The sequence below is a fragment of the Empidonax traillii genome, unplaced genomic scaffold, assembly GCF_003031625.1.
Source record: "Empidonax traillii isolate 1590-97213 ecotype Southwest subspecies unplaced genomic scaffold, ASM303162v1 scaffold123:size1378231, whole genome shotgun sequence".
NCBI classification, from domain to species: Eukaryota; Metazoa; Chordata; class Aves; order Passeriformes; family Tyrannidae; genus Empidonax; species Empidonax traillii.
In genome coordinates this window covers 247,614-265,381 of record NW_020955316.1, presented here as the reverse complement: position 1 = coordinate 265,381, position 17,768 = coordinate 247,614, and the positions used below count along the sequence as shown (strand labels likewise).

Here is a 17,768-nt window from a genome sequence, read left to right as displayed (position 1 = left end):
GCCATATATCAACAGTCCCTTTGCACTCCACTGATGTGTTGTGAGGAGCTGCCTTACCTGTCCTGTGTAATTTGGCACCCTGAGACTTTGCTATTGAGGCTATTGCTTGAATAAGGTGCTTAGGTTTGATAAACTTTTGGACCTAGTCAGAAGAATAAATCCTGTCTTAACCAAATATTGTATCTCACTGGCATGGTACCACAGAGAGGTGCATTAACCCTGGTGGCACAACTCAGCAGGGAAAGGCAATCAAATACCCAGCCTTAAGAAAATACCCATTTTGTATTGTTTCCCATGCTTTCCATGGTGAAGAGAGCTGCCTGCTTACAGCAAGGTCATCTTACCTCTCCGTTGCAGCTGTGGCTGCAGCATTCATGGCAAAGTGCCGGATTGTACTTTCCTCCAGGTACTTCTGCTCCCACTTGGTCATGTCAGCTTCCAGGGCCAGGATCCTCTCCTCCTTCTCCCGCACCAGCTCCATCAGGGCTGGGGCATTGTGCTCCGGGAGGCTGCTTGCCTGGTAGCTGCCCTGCCTCTGCCGTTGGAAAGAGCAACAGACATTCATCCCCTGTCAAGCATGGGAGTTGCTGATATTTTTTCCCCAATTCCCTGGAGTATGCAAAGACATCCCCATGTCTTTTGACAGGGGCAGGTGGAAACTCCAGGCTAAACCCCTTAGCCTGAAGGAGAACAGGAAAGTCGACCATATGTGCAACCCCAGCATATGCTTCCCCAGACCATGCTGACAGGCTGCTCCCTGGATCTGCAGGGATCTTATGGAATATCCCAAATATCCCAAGGAAAAAATGGGAAAAAAAGCTGGTCAGAAAAAGAAGCAATGAAGCTTTGAAAGATGTTTTTCTTGCTGTGACTTCATCCCATGGCTGAGCAGTGCTCAGGATGGATAGGCAGTTACTACCTATACACAAAAGCTGAAAGAAAAGCAACATGTAACCCATTGAAAACAGCAGCTGGGAAAATACCCCAGACACACATTTACTCTGGCCTCTTCTGGCACATTAGTTCTCATGTGCCCTCAAGAGATGCCTTCTGTTGTGTAGAAGCTAACTTTCTGATCAGAGGCACTGTGGGGTGGCTCCCACGGGATGCTGACAAGTAGCAATGGGTGAGTAACTCTTTGCATCTACGCTGAAAGAAAAGTGCTTACCCAGGCAGGATTTATCCCATCCAGTTACAGCACTTAATTAAGTCACCTAAGCAGCATGGATACCTACCCTGAGCTTCTCTCACTGCAGAGAGAGAGTGCAAGCAGATGGAGATTGAGTCCTCAGCTCAGCAGAGGGATGAGCACGTCAAGAGGAAAGGTGTGAAGCTCTGGAGAACTCAGTTGAAATAAATGAATTTTTAAATAAAAAATACAAGAGATTTGTTGCACTGCATGGTGCACAGTACTGTGCTAAAGGGGAAATGGTGCCTCAGGAGCACTGGCTTCTCATCCATGCTACACCATGAATGTGCACTGGCAAAGCTGTACCATCACACTGCAGTGAGGGCTGCAGCAACCATTTCCATTTTCCAAACATTTCTTTCTTCTAAACACTTATCTCCTGCTTATGAAAAACTAGAGACACCAGGGAAAGGCTGCAGCCTTTGTCTCTGGTGCAGTAACAATGCGTTTGGAAGCTGCTTTCTGGAAATGCAATATGGAGTGGCCCTTGGGAGCAATGGCTGCGACTCTGCTCCTGAAAAAATATTGTCAAATCTCTGGCAGGAAGGTAATATTTTGGAGGCATGGTCCTGGTCTACAAATGGCAACTTGGAACATCATGGATTCTTGTCATCTTCTGAGTCAAAAGCACTGCCAGCCCTGTGTGCTCAGCCTGCAATGCTAACTCAAAAGGATTGTTTTTTGGGCCCAACTCATTCATCAGCGATAATGAAGATTTGCCATTTGGACTCAGCTACCAGCAAGCCAGGGGTAGAATATATGCTGGCTCACTGTCTCCTTGCATCTCTTCTGCTGAATCCAGTAAAAAAGAGAAAAAAAATGTCCTTTTTTTTCCTGCAATTAGAAGATGTTTCAGTAGCTATAATTTTGATAACTCAGAGAAGACAGCTCTGAAGCAAAAACCTGGAGTATTTTGATGCCATATGATTCATTGCAGCATTGTGGCTCATAAACCAAAAGTATAAATAACAATAGTAAAAAAAAAAAACAAAAACAAAACAAAACAAACAAAAAACAAACAAACAAACAAAAAAAAAACCAAAGTCTCCTCTCAAAGCTGACAGGTGAGACAAGAAGTTAGAGTAACTTCCCTCTTCAAACTTACTAGACAGAATGGGTGCAGGCATTTGAGAACTGTGTCAACCCAAAATCCAAATGCTAGTTACAGTGCCAAAAAAATTTAAAAATTAAGTAATCTGTAAGTTACAGAGGAATTTTCTGCCAAAATATATAACAACATATAAAGCCTGAACTTCCAAGACAAGGACTTCAGCAACAGTCCATCCCAGTTACTCTATATATCAACTTGTCCCTGTATTACAGCCTTTCTTAGTTCTAGTTTTATCTTCATTTGAATTTTAATTGTATGTTTCCCAAGTGTTCTTTCATCTACACCAGCATTAGCACGTCATACCCCAAGTAATTCCTTTGTTAAACTGGAGGAAAGCTGGCTAAGGGGGAACTGAGAAGAGCCACTGGAACAGGACTTGAACAGCAAGCCCATGGTAGACAGGGCAAGGAAGACTTAACACACTTAGATGGCTGCAAGGAGGAGTTGAGATGAATGAGAAGGGTCTTCAGGGACCAGCAGTGAGAGTGGAAGGGTTCAAGGGGGATCTGCCCTGCCCTGGGGCTGCTGGCAAGAAGGGGATGCTCTCAGGTCTGGCCACCTGATGACTCTGCAAACCACTGACACTGACTGTAGTGCTATTTCCCAATCCCATCCTGTGGGCAGGATCAGCCCCTCTGCTTTCTGGCAGCACAAGTTCTGTGTAACAGCTGCTTTGGTTTCCACTAATGCCTTATAAATAAGGAAAGGTTATAGTAGCAGATGCCTGCGATGACAGATATGAGTGAGCCCTTCAAGAACTGCAAGAGCATCATGCTTTGCTTATGTTGCTGGTTCTTCCCCAAGCTGTAGTTTGATACATTTAACACATCTGCTCGCTCTCCTCCAGAGCCAATGCCCATGTATTTGGCACTCAGTGCGGGCTGCAGCCTGAGAATTCTTCCTGCAACCTCCTCATGCTTTTTTTTTATTTTCCTTTTCACAGATGACTGGAATTTGGGACTTAAGGGTGGAGGAGTTATAACAAAGGAATGACTGTGCATAAAATACAAGCATAACACTACCCCTCTAAGGACACAGGGCTGCCAAAAACCAAGGGGACACACAGAGAAATGCAAATCTACGTTTATAGCCCATTGCAGACTGGACCGATAAATAAATAAGTTATTGTCTGAATATTATACCATTTGCCTCCAGGTCTGTCATGGACTGAGGTTACTGTGAACCACATACATCAAGCTGTGCACAGAACAAATGTGGCTCCTACCAATCCCACATCATCCCACCTTGCTTTTTCAATGAAAGACAGACCAAAATCTGTGGGCTAAATCTCACACCCATGTGTACCGCACCCTTCCTCTCCTTCTGCATGGAGCTGATTTTGCACAATCTGTCATTGCTGGAGAGAAACCTGGAAGGATGTTCTCCCCTTGTAGGTCTGGGGGAACACGCAAGGGTAGAGCCCTGCTTGCCCTTGGGCAGGGGAACCAGGACCTCCCAGCCCTGCAGCGGGCAGACTCGGCTGCGTCCAGCAGCCCCACAGCAGAGCTGCCCCATCCTCTGCTGGAGATCTGAAGTAAGAATCATAGAGTGGTTGGGGTTGGAAGGGACCTTCATAGATCTTCTAAATTCATTCCCTTCATCATGGGCAGGGAAAACATCATGAGATCAAAAGTCTCAAAGCCCCATGTAACACGACCTTGAACACTTGATCCACAGCCCCACCCAAAGGAATGGTTTGGGAGGAAAGCACAACAACCTGAACCCAAAGGCAAGGTGGCAGCTGGCAGGCCTGCAAGTGACCACCTCTCTTTAAAATCAACACCAAAGGCCCCATCCTCACCTGCTGCATCCTCAGTGAGTCCAGCTCCCGCTCCAGGCGTGTGCGCAGCCGCCGCTCCATCTGCTCCCTCTTCTCGCAGGCAGCCTGCAGCTGTGTCAGTGCCTGCTGCAGCTTTTCCACCTTCTCCACATAGGCCTGTTTCCTGCGCAGCTGTGGGGAACAGGGGATCAGCAGTGCTGGAGGGCCCTGCACCCCCACCCTGGGCTGCTGGACCCCTGTGCCCTCAAGCCATTCACTTCTGAGAGCTTCCCTAGGGGAAGGATGGTGCCTCTCTGATGGACTGGGAACGTGCACAGCAGGCATTGCTGGGGCAGTGCTACCCCTTTAGGAGGGAATGCTGCCCAGACCTTCCAACCACCGGGGATCTGCTAACCATGAACTTCTCTGGCCATTTCTGAGCCAGAGACATCACACTGGTGGATACTCTTTGGGCAAACACAGAGGTTGGACCCAGTTAAGAGAAATCTCGGTGGGTTTTACTGACTGGTGACACTTGCGCCCAAACAGAGAGGGGTTTTTTTTTCAGTTCTGCATATTTGTTCAACACATGTGAAACAGAGTGCCAGCAGCCAGAAGTGCTCCACCTGCTCTGCCCTGCTCACAGTCTTGTCTATGACGATCTGTAGATGTCCTGGCAGCTGAAGCTGGGCCTTTGCTACACATATAATGCAATTACTGAAGGGGTAAACATGAGACAAGGAATTTCCAATACATGGTTTTACAGCCAGAGATTGCTCAAGAAGCATACCCCAAAAGGGGTATGAATTCCTCTTCTGCCACCCTAAATCCATCCATGTCACAGGTGAAGTGAAATACAGGCTTGTTCACAGCAAAAGCAAAGCTTGGCCTAAACAAACCTCCCCAGGCAGAGCCAACAACTGGCAGTGTGACCACTCTAGCTCTGTTGCAATCCAGGCTAATGCTTACAGCTCCCTGGGCTTTCCATGAAAATTAATGAGATTATAATCCCCACTAGTCTCTGGCAGCAGCACGAAGACTGCATTCCTCAGGAGCTCACGACTTGGCAAGACAGACACAGCAGTGGCTTCTTGCTGAATGTGCAATTTTGGCAGTAGGAAGGTGTTTGTGTCACCTCCCCGCCGCACCAGCAGGGATTGGAGGGGGGTAGGGAGCTCCTCAGGGTCCCTCATCTGCTCTCCCATGTCCTGCCAGATGCTGCAGGGTCCATCTGTGTCACAACAGCCACAATCTGGCTTTGGAGCAGCCCCTCTGAGCCCAAAGGGTTCACACACTCGCACATGAGTGCACCTCTGCCCATGTCGGTGAAGCGATTCTCACATGTCCTCTGCTTTTGAAAACAATATAGTAGGAGATCTGCAACAAGACAGATCTCACATTCATAAATTTATAGGGTGATTTTTGAGCCAATTCTTGACTTTTCGATCCTGCGTGTAGATTCATAAGCAAAAAAAATCACCCATACATTAAAAAAATTAGGTACAAAACGCTTTAATTTGAATTAATGGGTTGTCAGTGAAGTGTGTATCCATAAGGAAGGAGGGACTACAATCAGAGATAGGTGATAGTAAGCTCTAACACCTCACAGACACACAGATTCTAATAAAAAAAAAGCTGAATGGCACCCGGAGAAGTACCAGTCCATCTTCCTGCTGCAAGGTAGGATCAACTACCTAAAACTTGGCACATGTCTGTATAATCAGTTTACAAAACCCCCTGAGGGTGAGGACTCCACAACCTATCCCTGCAAACTACTTCATGGCTTAATTTCCTTTACTGCCAGAAAAATTTTACCCTAATGCCTAATCTGGATTTCTCTTATGCAATTTAAGCAAATTACTTCTTGTTCTGTTTCCAAACTGTGATCTGCTAGAGCAAGAAGCATTTAATTAAACAATTCTCTTATTTACAAGATCAGCAAACTTGCCTGAACACTGCCCTTGTCCCGGGGATTAGAAAAATCAAAACAAAGAAGAGCTGAGGCTAAAAAGGGGTGATCCAAGCAAATAAATCTGAGTAAAGATGAGTAGGTCTTGGAAAAATATCTGCACTAGAAATGTGACTCCAGTTTGAGCAACAGAATTCTAGAGATATGAGATTTGAGTGAAAGACATGATGGAGATGGAGAGATGGAGAGCCCACTATCACCTAAGTAGGTAGTTTCAGTGTTCATTACCCTAACTCTTTATTTCCAGCCTGATTTGCTCAGCTTCAGCCCCCAAATACTGATCTCATCATTTCTTCTTATGTTGTTAAATAGCAAAGTTTAATCTGTCTGAGAGCAATCCCTTCTTCATCCATCCCTGGCTGGATGGAGGGAGAGCAGTGGATATTGTCTGCCTTGACTTCAGCAAGGCCTTTGACACTGTCTCTCACAATATCCTCAGAGGTAAACTCAGGAAGTGTGGACTGGATGAGTGGGCAGTGAGGTGGATTGAGAACTGGCTAAAAGGCAGATCCCAGACAGTCATAATTAGTGGCACAATGTCTATTTGGAGACCTGTCAGTAGTGGTGTTCTCCAGGGGCCCAGCACTGTTTAACTTATTCATCAGTGACTTGGATGAAGGGGCTGATGCCTCCTCAGTAAGTTCACTGACAACACAAAGCTGGGAGGAGTGGCCAATACCCCAGAGGTCTCTGCAGCCCTTCAGAAGGAACTCGACAGGTTGGAGGTATGGGCACAGAAGAATGCTCTGAAATACTACAAAGGCAAATGCAGGGTCCTGCTTCTGGGGAAGAATAACCCCAAGCACCAGTACAGGCTGGGGACTGACCTGCTGGAAAGCAGCTATCCAAAGCATGGATGAGACAACACAATTCCACCAGCAGTCTCCTAAATGACATGTGGCCTTAATGCCACCTACATATTTTTGAATTAAATCCTTCTACTAGCAGGCACTCAGGATAATGCAGATTTACATAGTACACTATCTTATCTTAATTCAACTTAGTAGCTACTGCTTATTTCTCAAGGCTTGATTTAAAAAGCTCTTAAACTTAATTACATTCTGGTGACAGAAGAAATCTGTGTGGATTTACTGAGCAGCACATGAGCTAGAGCTCTGTTAACAGTAAGTCATTTTGATTTGAGTGATTTTCTGTTTCCTTCAATATATTCCCAATTACAGTAAAAATCCCTGGTTTAACACGAAGGTTTAACATTACAGTTGTATCTGCTGCATGTTTCAAATTATGACCCAGAAACACTGGAGACTGTTGAAAAGGTGCTCTGATTTAGCTATGAAACAGGACTAAAACAAGGGAAAGGGAGCACAGGCGCTTGGGCACATGCCAGAAGCCTCAGATTAACTGCACTTCACCCGAGCTGCCTGATACTGCCTTGAACAATTAAAACACAGCAGCTGGGCTAAAATTCATTTGGACTCCCCCTAGAATGAAAAAAGCAGTTAAAAACTACTAGGTCAACATGGGTTTGTCCAGGCTGAGGGCTGTCAGACAGACTCTGGCAAATTCAGTTGCATCACTTTCATATAAGTCACCTCTGAGACCTACCATGCCCCGGGCAGGAGGTTACCACCTCTGTAACACCTACAGTGCCCCAGGCAGGAAGTTACCACCTCCATAACATCTGCCATGCCCAAGAAGGAGGTTAGGAGCTCTCTAGAGGGGAAGCTTTAACCCTTCTTCAGCTCCACCAGTCCACAATCCAGGATCCAGCAGGGGTACATTTATGCTGTATGACTAGACTAAAACCTGGCTACTGCCAAGCTCATAGAGACAGAGGCATAAGGCTGCAAACATATTTACTAAAACCCAGCAGGCACGAGGTAACTTCTTGCACCACCTGCCTGGGCATTGGCATTATGCTTCTGCCTTCACTAGTGTGTACTCAGCAAGTCAGTGTTACCTGCCAACACCACACTGACAGTCTGTGAAGCAGACAGGAGCTAAATGTATTTCTTCCCACCCTCTGCATGATGTCATGACTGTAGGAGCATGTGCTGCCACCTAAAACATTCCCTTATTCAGCCACTTTGTAATGAAATGCAAATAAAAAACCTCAGGTTGCCTTTAAGCCAAACAGTGTCAAGTGAATTATGTCCAGATTAAAGGTATGCTGGCTCCTGCAGCTACACCAAAGGGACTGCCCCAAATACACCAGGGCAATGAGCAGGCTTTAATCTTACTAACAAAGGAGCAGTTAAACTTAATGTGATCCTCTTCTTGCTGCTGAGTGTATCCACTGGAGGAAATGGGAGTTTTTAAAGTGTTTCTAAATAGGAAGTCAGAATGGTCTAATTATCAGGTACAAAACAGCAATGTCTTCAGCACTTACATATAGTTCCAGAAATCTTAAAGACTCAAATTAACCATTAATTAGCCTAATAGGGGGTCTGTCTGCTGGATATCCTGATAGGAAACATTCAAATATCACTGAGGTCAATTCACCCTTTATCTTTCCAAGACAATGAACAGCATCTAAGTTACTTGCAGGTGTTTGAGAAGAGCTTTCCTGGCTCCTCACAAGACCCCTTGCATCCATACACCCAGCAGGGTCCTGTGGAATCCCCCTCTGGCCAACCCTGGGGAGGGTGTAGGTGGAAAATGAGGCTCTGAAGGGGAACAGACCTGCCCAAGATCGTGCCAACAGTTTGTGCCAAGTCCTGAAACCCTACTGAATCCGCAAGGGTAGAGGTTCACCAATGGCCTTTCTGTCATCAATGACCTGCCCACTCAGATGGTAAAGACTGTTTCTTTTACTTCCCATAAAACATTATCCCTCTTTGTTGGTCCCATTGACAGAGATTTTAGAGCCAAAAAGGCCTGTTTTGTCAGTCTTACCTGGTATGCCAGAATGCATAGACTTTGAACTAGTTACTAAATCCACACCTCCTGATGGAAGGTCCTTAAGGAATACAGTAAATTGAGACATGGTATGACAGGTTCTCTTCAGCTCTCAAATAAAACCTCTAGCTCTCTGTACCCCTAAATCCCCATCAGTCTGCTTCCAGCCAGATCTTTTAAGATGTAAAGTTACCAAGCCTTGCACTGCTGTGTTGCTGTGCACATCTCAAAAGCCTCCTGGTATTCTTTGGAGAGAAATGGGATGCACCAACATGATATGTCTGTATCACAGTCCCAGGCCAGTTTTAAAATTAGATTTTTCTGTTAAGCTGTACCATTACCTCAGCCACCAACTAACTAGTTGAGCTTGGTCTTGCTCCTGGTTACATGTTGAAAATTCTGCTCTGGAAACATCTATGGTTGTGGTCTCCTTTGCTTTCTTGTCTCAGGATTGTATAAGTACACATATTCTCTATAAGAGCACCAGTTCAAGCGAAACAGGAAGATCTTCCACACTGTGGCTAGAAGAGAATCAGGACTTGGATGGAGAAAGGCCTAACTGTAAGCCACATCTATCCTCAGAGCACAGAAATGTTGTCCATGCCTCACCTCCTCTTCCAGTTTGATGACCTTGGCTTGCGCATTGTTTAGGGCCTGGTCAAGGATTTCAATGTGCCTCCGCTGGTCCTCATTGGAAGAACGCACAGCTGCCAGCTCCATCTCCAACTTTTCCTTCTCCTTCAAGTGCTCTTTGTCTGAAAGAAAGACAAGAACAAGAGCCACTCCATGAGGACAGCTCACAGGCCCAAGATCACACACCAGATGTGAGCTGCCACCTTTCTAGAAAAGCAAAAACTATGTGAAGCAGCAGCAAGTAGGGCCATTACAACACGGAGCTGAGACACAGCAGGCAAGGAGCTTCTACTGCCAGGGCTCAGCCCCTCAGTGCCCAGCCCTACATGACAACCAGCAGCAGAGACGAGTGGCAGCTTGGGCTGCATCTGCAATAGCAGAGCTTGTGGACATGAGCACTGCCTCACAGCTTTCCATTCTGCTGAACTGCTAGCACGCTGCCCAGGAAAATTTTGGCTTGCACCAACTACTCCTTTCCCGTACAACACCCAAGCCCTGCCTGAGGGTTGCTTGTAGCTGCTAGTTTGGATGCTGCTGCCCTTCTGCAATGGGCAAGAAATCTCAGACACATGGATGTGTGTTTTGCTGTGTCTGGTCCTTTTTATTTGCAAAGACAGAGATCATGACATACAGAAAATGTCAAAATAATAAACACCAATCTGTGCTGGATGGCCTGAAAATGTAAAGAGGGGAAAGCAATAAGGAAGAGTAAAATAGAAGGCGTCTGTACAGGCTTTCTCTAGGCATGCAGAGAAATGGAGGCTGTGGTACATACATCAGCTCCACAGGGGCCTGGGGTAACTTTCCAGACCTGCATGACCTAAGGATCCAGCAATCAGTGCTCTTCTCCTGCTAAACACCTTAACACATCACAAGCAAGACTAAACCTCTGTGCTGAAAAATTATGCCATTCTTGGGTAAGATTTAAAACTATATTGAAAAACCACAACTGGCTAAATTCAGTCAGCTTCGCTCACATCTTTTTCTTCAGCAACAAACTGCAGGTCCACAAATGACTTCACTGGCAAGCTGCCTGGGGAAATGCTTTGCTCCATCTGCTTCTGCCCTGTCAGTGCTGAGAAGCCATTTCAGGGAACACGAGTGTCACGGGCCAATCACTGGATCCCCCATGTCAGAATGCAAGCAGTTAATGATTGGAGCAAGCAGGGGATCGAGGTTTCATTCAGTGAAATATGAGATTTCAAAATCTGGCCTTCATTCTTAATGACAACAAAAATAGAGCACTTGGAAAGCCTTCAGGAAGGAAAATTTCCTCCAAAAATTAATTTGGCATCAATTAAACATTGTTTTGATTTTTGACTTTTAAAACACAGTATTACAGAATTTATTATTTTTTAACTGAAGTGAAAAGTTTCTCCAAAAACACTGAAATGTGGAAAATTTGCCCTAAATATCTAGCTCATCCCACCCAAATTGGACCACTCAAGCTGGAAGCCCCAGGCAGGGTCTGAAATTTCACATGGCCAAAGCCAGTCAATTTCAGACCTGAACTATCCCCAGCAAGGCCATGTTCTTCCTTAATGTCAGGTGGGATGAGAACAGATTTAATTTTCACATCATCAGTAGGTGTCTGTAGCAACGGGAGGTGTATGTAAGCTGAGCCCTGCGGAACAAGGCAAAAGTGGATGACATGAGCCCAAAGCCACCCAGCCATCTTTCCATGGCTCATAACAAGAAACCCTGGCAGCAACACCAGCACGCTGGTTACTGCAGAGTCCACAAGCAAAGCCCAGTGCACACCACACCAATGACTGCCACCACGAGCTGTGTTGGTAAGATGTGGTCCTAATCTTCCTTTTTTGGCAAAGAATTTTGTATTGGACATGCAGACCTCTTCCTTCAATGCAAATTCATTTACTTCAATGAGATTGACCAGAAGGAACATTATTATCTGCTGTACAAAAGTGTACGTGTCGGCAAATTATCCAGGAGCTAATGTCATTAGAGGGTGAGGAAGCCGGAAGATAAATGCTGTTTCAGCCCTAGGGCACTTCACCATATTGTGCTGGGACCACACATGCTCTCCTCCAGATCTGAAACTCATATTTCATATGGGGATAACACCTAGCAAAACAGGATTTGGGATCTTCACTTTCAGCTTCCTTTCAGGGAACTTAAAGCACTCAGCCTGCCCTGCTGCATTATGCTTTCTATGCCCCCAAAGGAGGAAAATTATGCTGTACACAAAATAACCACCACTAGAAAGTTGGTGAGAAAAATTCCCTGAACAGCTCCCAGCACTTCTCCATGTCAGCTTCAGCCTGCAAAATGCTAGGGGTACATTTTATAAATGCGTTACTTGCATTAATTTTTAGTGAAGAAGGAACTTGGTTGAACATACTTTAAGTTCTCTTTAAGTACCCTTAGTACCTCTTTAAGTACCCATTTCTCTTAGGTAAAAATGCCTAGCACTGAATACTTCCAGGCATGTGGCCTGGCTTCACCTATTATTATTACGAAGAATAAGATTTTTTTGCCACCTTCAGTCTCCATCTCGGAGCTCACAACTGCTCTGCACTGTTGCATTGCTAATGGAGAGCTCTGTGAGAAACTGAGAAATTATCCTTGCACATCCTGCTTTGCCAGACTTGTTCTTCAGGGATTTTTTTCCTATTACTGGAGTTTTACCACACGAAACTTTGTTTGCAGCATTACCATCCTCAAGAATTTTATCTTTCCTTCTTCAACTCATCATGAGAGTGGCTTAAAAGATAACTTTTAGGAACTTGTTGGAGTCTTCTTATATAACTTGGATTGGGGATGCTAAGGGTCACGTTTCCAGAATGTTTTAGACAAACATAGGGATAGGAATCTGCTTTTCCTTTCCTAATGAAAATTAAGATTTGCATGTACATATCTGTCTTAATAAGGTGTGATCCTTAGGGAAAAAAAACAAAAAATTAGTTTCATGACAAATGTTTTTCTCTTCTTCTAAAAATGGCTATTTTAATCTCAGTAGACAAGTGTAAACATGGCAGATGAAACTCAGTTTTCCAACTCTGAGTTTTCTGCCTCTGCATCCCACTAAAAGATATGAGGCGATGCTTGTGAAAATCCTCATCTTGGCAGTGAGATGCAACCCAACTCCGGTCATGGTCTGCCCCTGGGGAAGACTCACAACCATCAGCATATAAATGCAGCCAGCAACAGAGGACTTCGAAGCAAAACCTTTTATGGACTCTCAGAAGGGTGTTTTAGGCAGACACCCTGATATGAAGGTCATTTCTGTGAGTGTCCCAGCAGCCCAAAGAACATGACTGAAGAGAACCTGCTCTACACATGCCCATTTTTCTATTCTCGGAAGCACTCCACATTGCATTACTAACATTTAGCTCTCTGGCCTAGCCAGGAGGCACTCCAAGCATCCAGACTGTCTTACGAGATAGGATATGGAGAGCTATATTTGTTTGTAAGCTGTGAATTGATTGCAGTAATATGCTGAGTGCACAGCACAAAGTTTCACTGCTATTTATTTATCAGCAGAAGCACAGAGCATGTTTATGTACTGGAAAGTAACTCAAATTGAGTCCATCTTGGGGGATTTAACTCCCCCTTGTAGCCAACAATATATAGCAACATTACCAGGCGGTTTCTATACGAAGAGAGAAGATCCCAGTCTCCAATTTCCACTGTGCAGCTTATCTGTTTGAACTCTTCCCAAGGATGACAAGACTTACACAGCAATTCTACTTCCTTAACAGATCATTCCCTTGCATTCACAGCAGTATCTACACATCCTTATGCCATCTGCTAATACGGCAAAGCTAACATGTCATGGAAAAGATCACCAGATTCTCTTCTGTTTTGTGCACACATGCACCAAATGATCAGCTGTGCTGGCATCACTGCTGCTGGTGGGAGCCAGGAGAAGGCTCTCCAACACTTAGAGCAGATGGTGGATGTTGCAAGGCTGGTGGTGAAGCGTTTTGACTAGTATCAAATGCTGCACTGCTAATGGAGGTGGATGTTCTGCACTGCAGTTGCGGCTCATCTTCCAAGGAAGCTCTTGGTGTGATAAATAAAACGGAAGATTCAGTTGTACGCAGCACTGAGCTTCAACAGGATTTAACCTTACAAGATACTGCACAGCTCTCAGGTGATCAAGACCTTCTGGATGTGTGCTAAAGATGGTCAGGATACAAAAGAAGTAACACACTGTCACACAGCATCCAGCTGCTCGGGTTTTGGGTTGGATGAACTCACACACATCAGTGCATGGCAAGGAAATCTGCAGCACTGTGCCCAGTCATTATGGAAGCCTAAAATTTGTTAGGAACAGATGCTTTCATAGCAGAAGTTGTAAAATCTTTGTCCCTTGTGTCCTTGAGTGAAAGGTAAGGTCCAGCTCTGCTCTTTCTCCTGCTAGCCAAACCATGGCACTGATAACTACTCAGCAGAGGCTGCTCTGGGCTTTTCCCAGCCAAGAGAAGACTTCGGCTTCTCTTAGAAGCATGCATCTCTAGAGATGACCCTGCAAGCAACACTTCACAATTTCAGATACGTATTTCTCAAAAATAAGCTGTGTTACCATTAACTCACACTGCTTGGTTCTGATGCTCAGTGAGAAAAAAAAAAAAAAGCAACCTACCCTAACTAATCCAGTCTGCAGCTGAAATAAGAGTATGTGATGAATTAGCTGAGTAAAACCAAGCCACAAGCGCAATAACAATTAATTGCTGAGCATTTACCTCCACCACGTGTGTGCTTATATACACACACCCATACATACATGCACTTTCCAAACAGATAGGCACAGTACTCACTCTGAGTGGCATAAAGGCCCTCTGTTGCCTTATCCTCGTGCCCATCGAAGTCTCTGCTGGCTAGCTGCCTATTGGCCGTCTCCAGTCGTTCTGCAAAAAACAGGAAATACTTTAAGCATAAATATATGTATATAAAATTGCAGACCAACCAAGAAAATAAGATGCATGCCAGCAGAGCAGTATAAATAGACTCTCTGAAGGAGGACATTAAAATGTAGGCTGATACATACATAAAAGATGAAGCCTTTGACCTCTTCCATGAAGCTGTGCCGTTCAGATTTACAAAAACTGGGGGAAAGGCCTCTGCCATTCACAGCTGACATGTCCAGGCAGTTCATCTCTCACACTGTCCAAAATGCAATGAGGCATCTGCAATCTGAATTAACCAGCTTTGCAATGGGATGGGTACTTTCCTGCAGTGAAGAGCTGCCCCTGGTGCCTCCCGAGGGAAGGCAGCCCCTACCCCATTGATGCCAACTCTTGGGAATGCCCACAGGAAAGGAGAAGTGTTTTGCAGCCAGGGATAGTTTCCTGGGAAGTTTCCAAGAAAGATCATGCCTTCAGATTCTTCCCTCCTCCAAAATGACCATGTGACCCACCTTGCACCATTGCAAAAAGGGTAAGTCAGTTTGCAGAAGGCATCTCACTGCATGAGCAGGAACAAAAGCACCCCATCAGGAACCTGGATGGGCAACTGCTATCCAATATATGCTCCACTTCCTTCCTCAAAAAGATACACCCTCAATTTTATGTTATTAATACAAAAAAGAGATGGCCTTTGGTACTCGCTACTGGTCTGGGAAGGGAAGGCACTGAACTTGGAGATTTATGGTAGCACAGCATTGCACTACATTGCAATTTGCTCTTCAGCTCATTAGTTTTGGACACGACACTGTGACTGGTGGCCTTGCTGTCACAAATCCGTATTTGCAAGTGCTGAACACAAAGGCACCATCAGGAAGTGACTCTCATACTTAGCCAGGTTTTTTTGCCACTGGGGGGGGTGACAGCAGTTTTGTCTTACGCCAAGGGGCAGGGCCTTATTTCTAACAACATTTATCTAAATAGTGTGTGAAACCACTTTTCCAAAGCCTGCTGCTCTGGAGCTTATAAGTGAAACACTTTGTCAAACAGAGGGAAAAAAACACACAAGCAACTGTAACATACCACGGAGGTCCCTGTTGAAGTCGTGAAGTCTCCTAATTTCTCCTTCAAGTTTGTTTCTCATTGCTTTGTCCAGAGACTCCCTCTTAGTGGTGGTCTTGACCAAGCCCTCGTAAGCTTCTGAAATCCTCTGAATCTCTATTTCAAACTGCAAGGAGAGAGAGCTCCTGTTGAAGCCCTGCAGGAACGTGCCTCGCCCCAAGGTTTATCCAGTGCGTTTCAGTGAGACATGGGGGTAAGGGAGATGCTCACGCCATGTGTCACACCAGGCAGCAACTCTACAAATGACCCATTCTCCTGGCAGAGGATGGTGTGAAGCCCCAACGATGCTGGAGGCTCCTGCAGTAGGGACCCCTGCAAATGCCCTGTCATGTTAAGTGGTACATCTTTGGTAAAATCCTTGCTGTAGGAATGATCAACACTGATGTGGGAATCTGCTCCTGCATGCCTGGCCCTTGTGTTTGTGAAGAAAAGCTTGATAATGTGCAAGGGCTGGAAAACCACAAGATATATATAGCCTCCCACATACCTTTCTAAATCTGGAACTTTTTTGGCCTCTTGAATCATGGGTGGTACAGATTCGTGATTTCTGAAGCCAGGGTGCGAGCTCACCTCCACTTGCTGTGGAGTTAAGTCCCTCATTAAGCTTCAGGTGTGATTTGCCAGGGACGCTGCAGCTGCCACCCCACCATCTGCATAGGAACCTGCAGCCAGGCTCCAGAAGCCTGGACCTGCACTTCACATGACACTGGGACCACCCTGTCTTGATACAGCCCATGGGTAGGCAGCACCTCCAAACCACACACCAAGGAGAGTCTGGCAGAGCCATGATGGGGAAACCAGGTTATCTTCCCCAATTTCTGCTTTCAGCTCACTCACAAGCACAGAAGCTGAAACAAGTGGGAAAGTTCAAACCGGACATGAGGAACCATTTCTTTATCGAGAGGGTGGTCAAACTCTGGAACAAGCTTCCTAGAGAGATATTTGATGCCCCAAGCCCGCCAGAGTTTACAAGGCATTTGAACAGTGCCCTTAACAACATGCTTTAACTTGGCTTGCCCTGATTTGGTCAGGCAGTTGGACTAGATGACCACTGTAGGTTCCTTCCAACTGAAAGTCTATTCTAGTCTGTGACTATGACCTACAATCAAAAGCCTATTTCATGTGAATCTTCCAGAATCAAAGCACTTTCCTGAATCACTAACTACATGATCCCAATCAGACATCATGCTCAGTTGGGTGCCCTGACACCCTGTTCCCATGTTTCCCCTCTCCAAGGTGAGCCACTCTGTGGAGGAAAAGATGCCTGCTCCAGAGAGCTCCTACCACAGCAAAGCAGACTTGCCAGCACCGCAGTGGGTTTCCACAGCCCAGCAGTATGGCCCAACACTGCTGGTTACCACAAGGGCTCTGCTTGGCCCTCTGTTATTTCCCAAAACACATCACCATGCAAGTCTCCTTCAGCCCTGAAAGCAAAAACTTACTGTATAAAAAGAAAGAACCTCCATCAGCACTGAATAAAATTAAAGGAGAGCAGAACAACAGCCACAAATTGTGTCGGTGTTTCTCAAGAGCTCTGGGATTTCCTTCTCCTTCTTTTATGGAGATAAAAAACCAGTTCAGTTTCTTCTCTGCCTGGTAGCTCCTGGAGCTGACCCACTCAAGCAACCCACACACACATGGCATGGGGAAGAGTCAGCCCAGCCTAGCAATTAAACTTCAGCAAGATAACACCGCACAGAAAAGGGAAAGTAAATACTTTGCTTTTGAAAAAAAAAAAAAAAAAGCTCAAAATGAAATGTGCACGACTCCTCTTCCAACTCCTTTTAGGTAAGAAAACCAGGCAACTTTTTAAATAGCACAAGGATCAACCACCACCTTGTATCTCTCTGCAAAAAAGTCTGTTCACACACGACTGAGAATATGACAAGCCTCAGGGCTGATCTGCTTGTCCAAATGCCCAGGAAGCCCTACTAGTCAAGTTGATTTTCTCTAATTTCTTCTATTCTGTAATGAATAAAAGTGATGGGATGGTGGTTCTACCTAGAATAAAACTGTTATGCACAAATAAACAAGAAGTACTCCTCCTGACCATTCCACTTCTAACAAGAGGGAAGAGTTTTCACACCCAAAGTATGTAATTTAACTCAATCACATTTTCAGAGGTGATGTTCAGCTGAAACTGTGGGAACAGAGGAAGGCCTGCCTTGTCCTTGTGTTAAAACAGCAGAAAAAAACAGCATGGGAGGGATACCATGTGTTAAGGATTTGGTCTCCTGAAGAAAGAATGCACTTGAGTA

At 45.3% G+C, this 17,768-nt stretch overlaps 1 protein-coding gene across 1 annotated transcript in view; it reads right to left on the bottom strand.

Moving 5' to 3' along the window:
• AMOTL1 (angiomotin like 1) overlaps positions 1-17,768 on the bottom strand; it is a 38,242-nt gene that overhangs the window by 4,219 nt on the left and 16,255 nt on the right. Inside the window, exons 4-8 of the mRNA XM_027883304.1 lie at positions 15,472-15,616; positions 14,305-14,394; positions 9,497-9,642; positions 4,102-4,251; positions 345-535 (exon numbers count right to left, since the gene is read on the bottom strand). Coding sequence (XP_027739105.1) covers positions 345-535; positions 4,102-4,251; positions 9,497-9,642; positions 14,305-14,394; positions 15,472-15,616 — 722 coding nt within the window. The remainder of the gene's footprint in view (positions 1-344; positions 536-4,101; positions 4,252-9,496; positions 9,643-14,304; positions 14,395-15,471; positions 15,617-17,768) is intronic.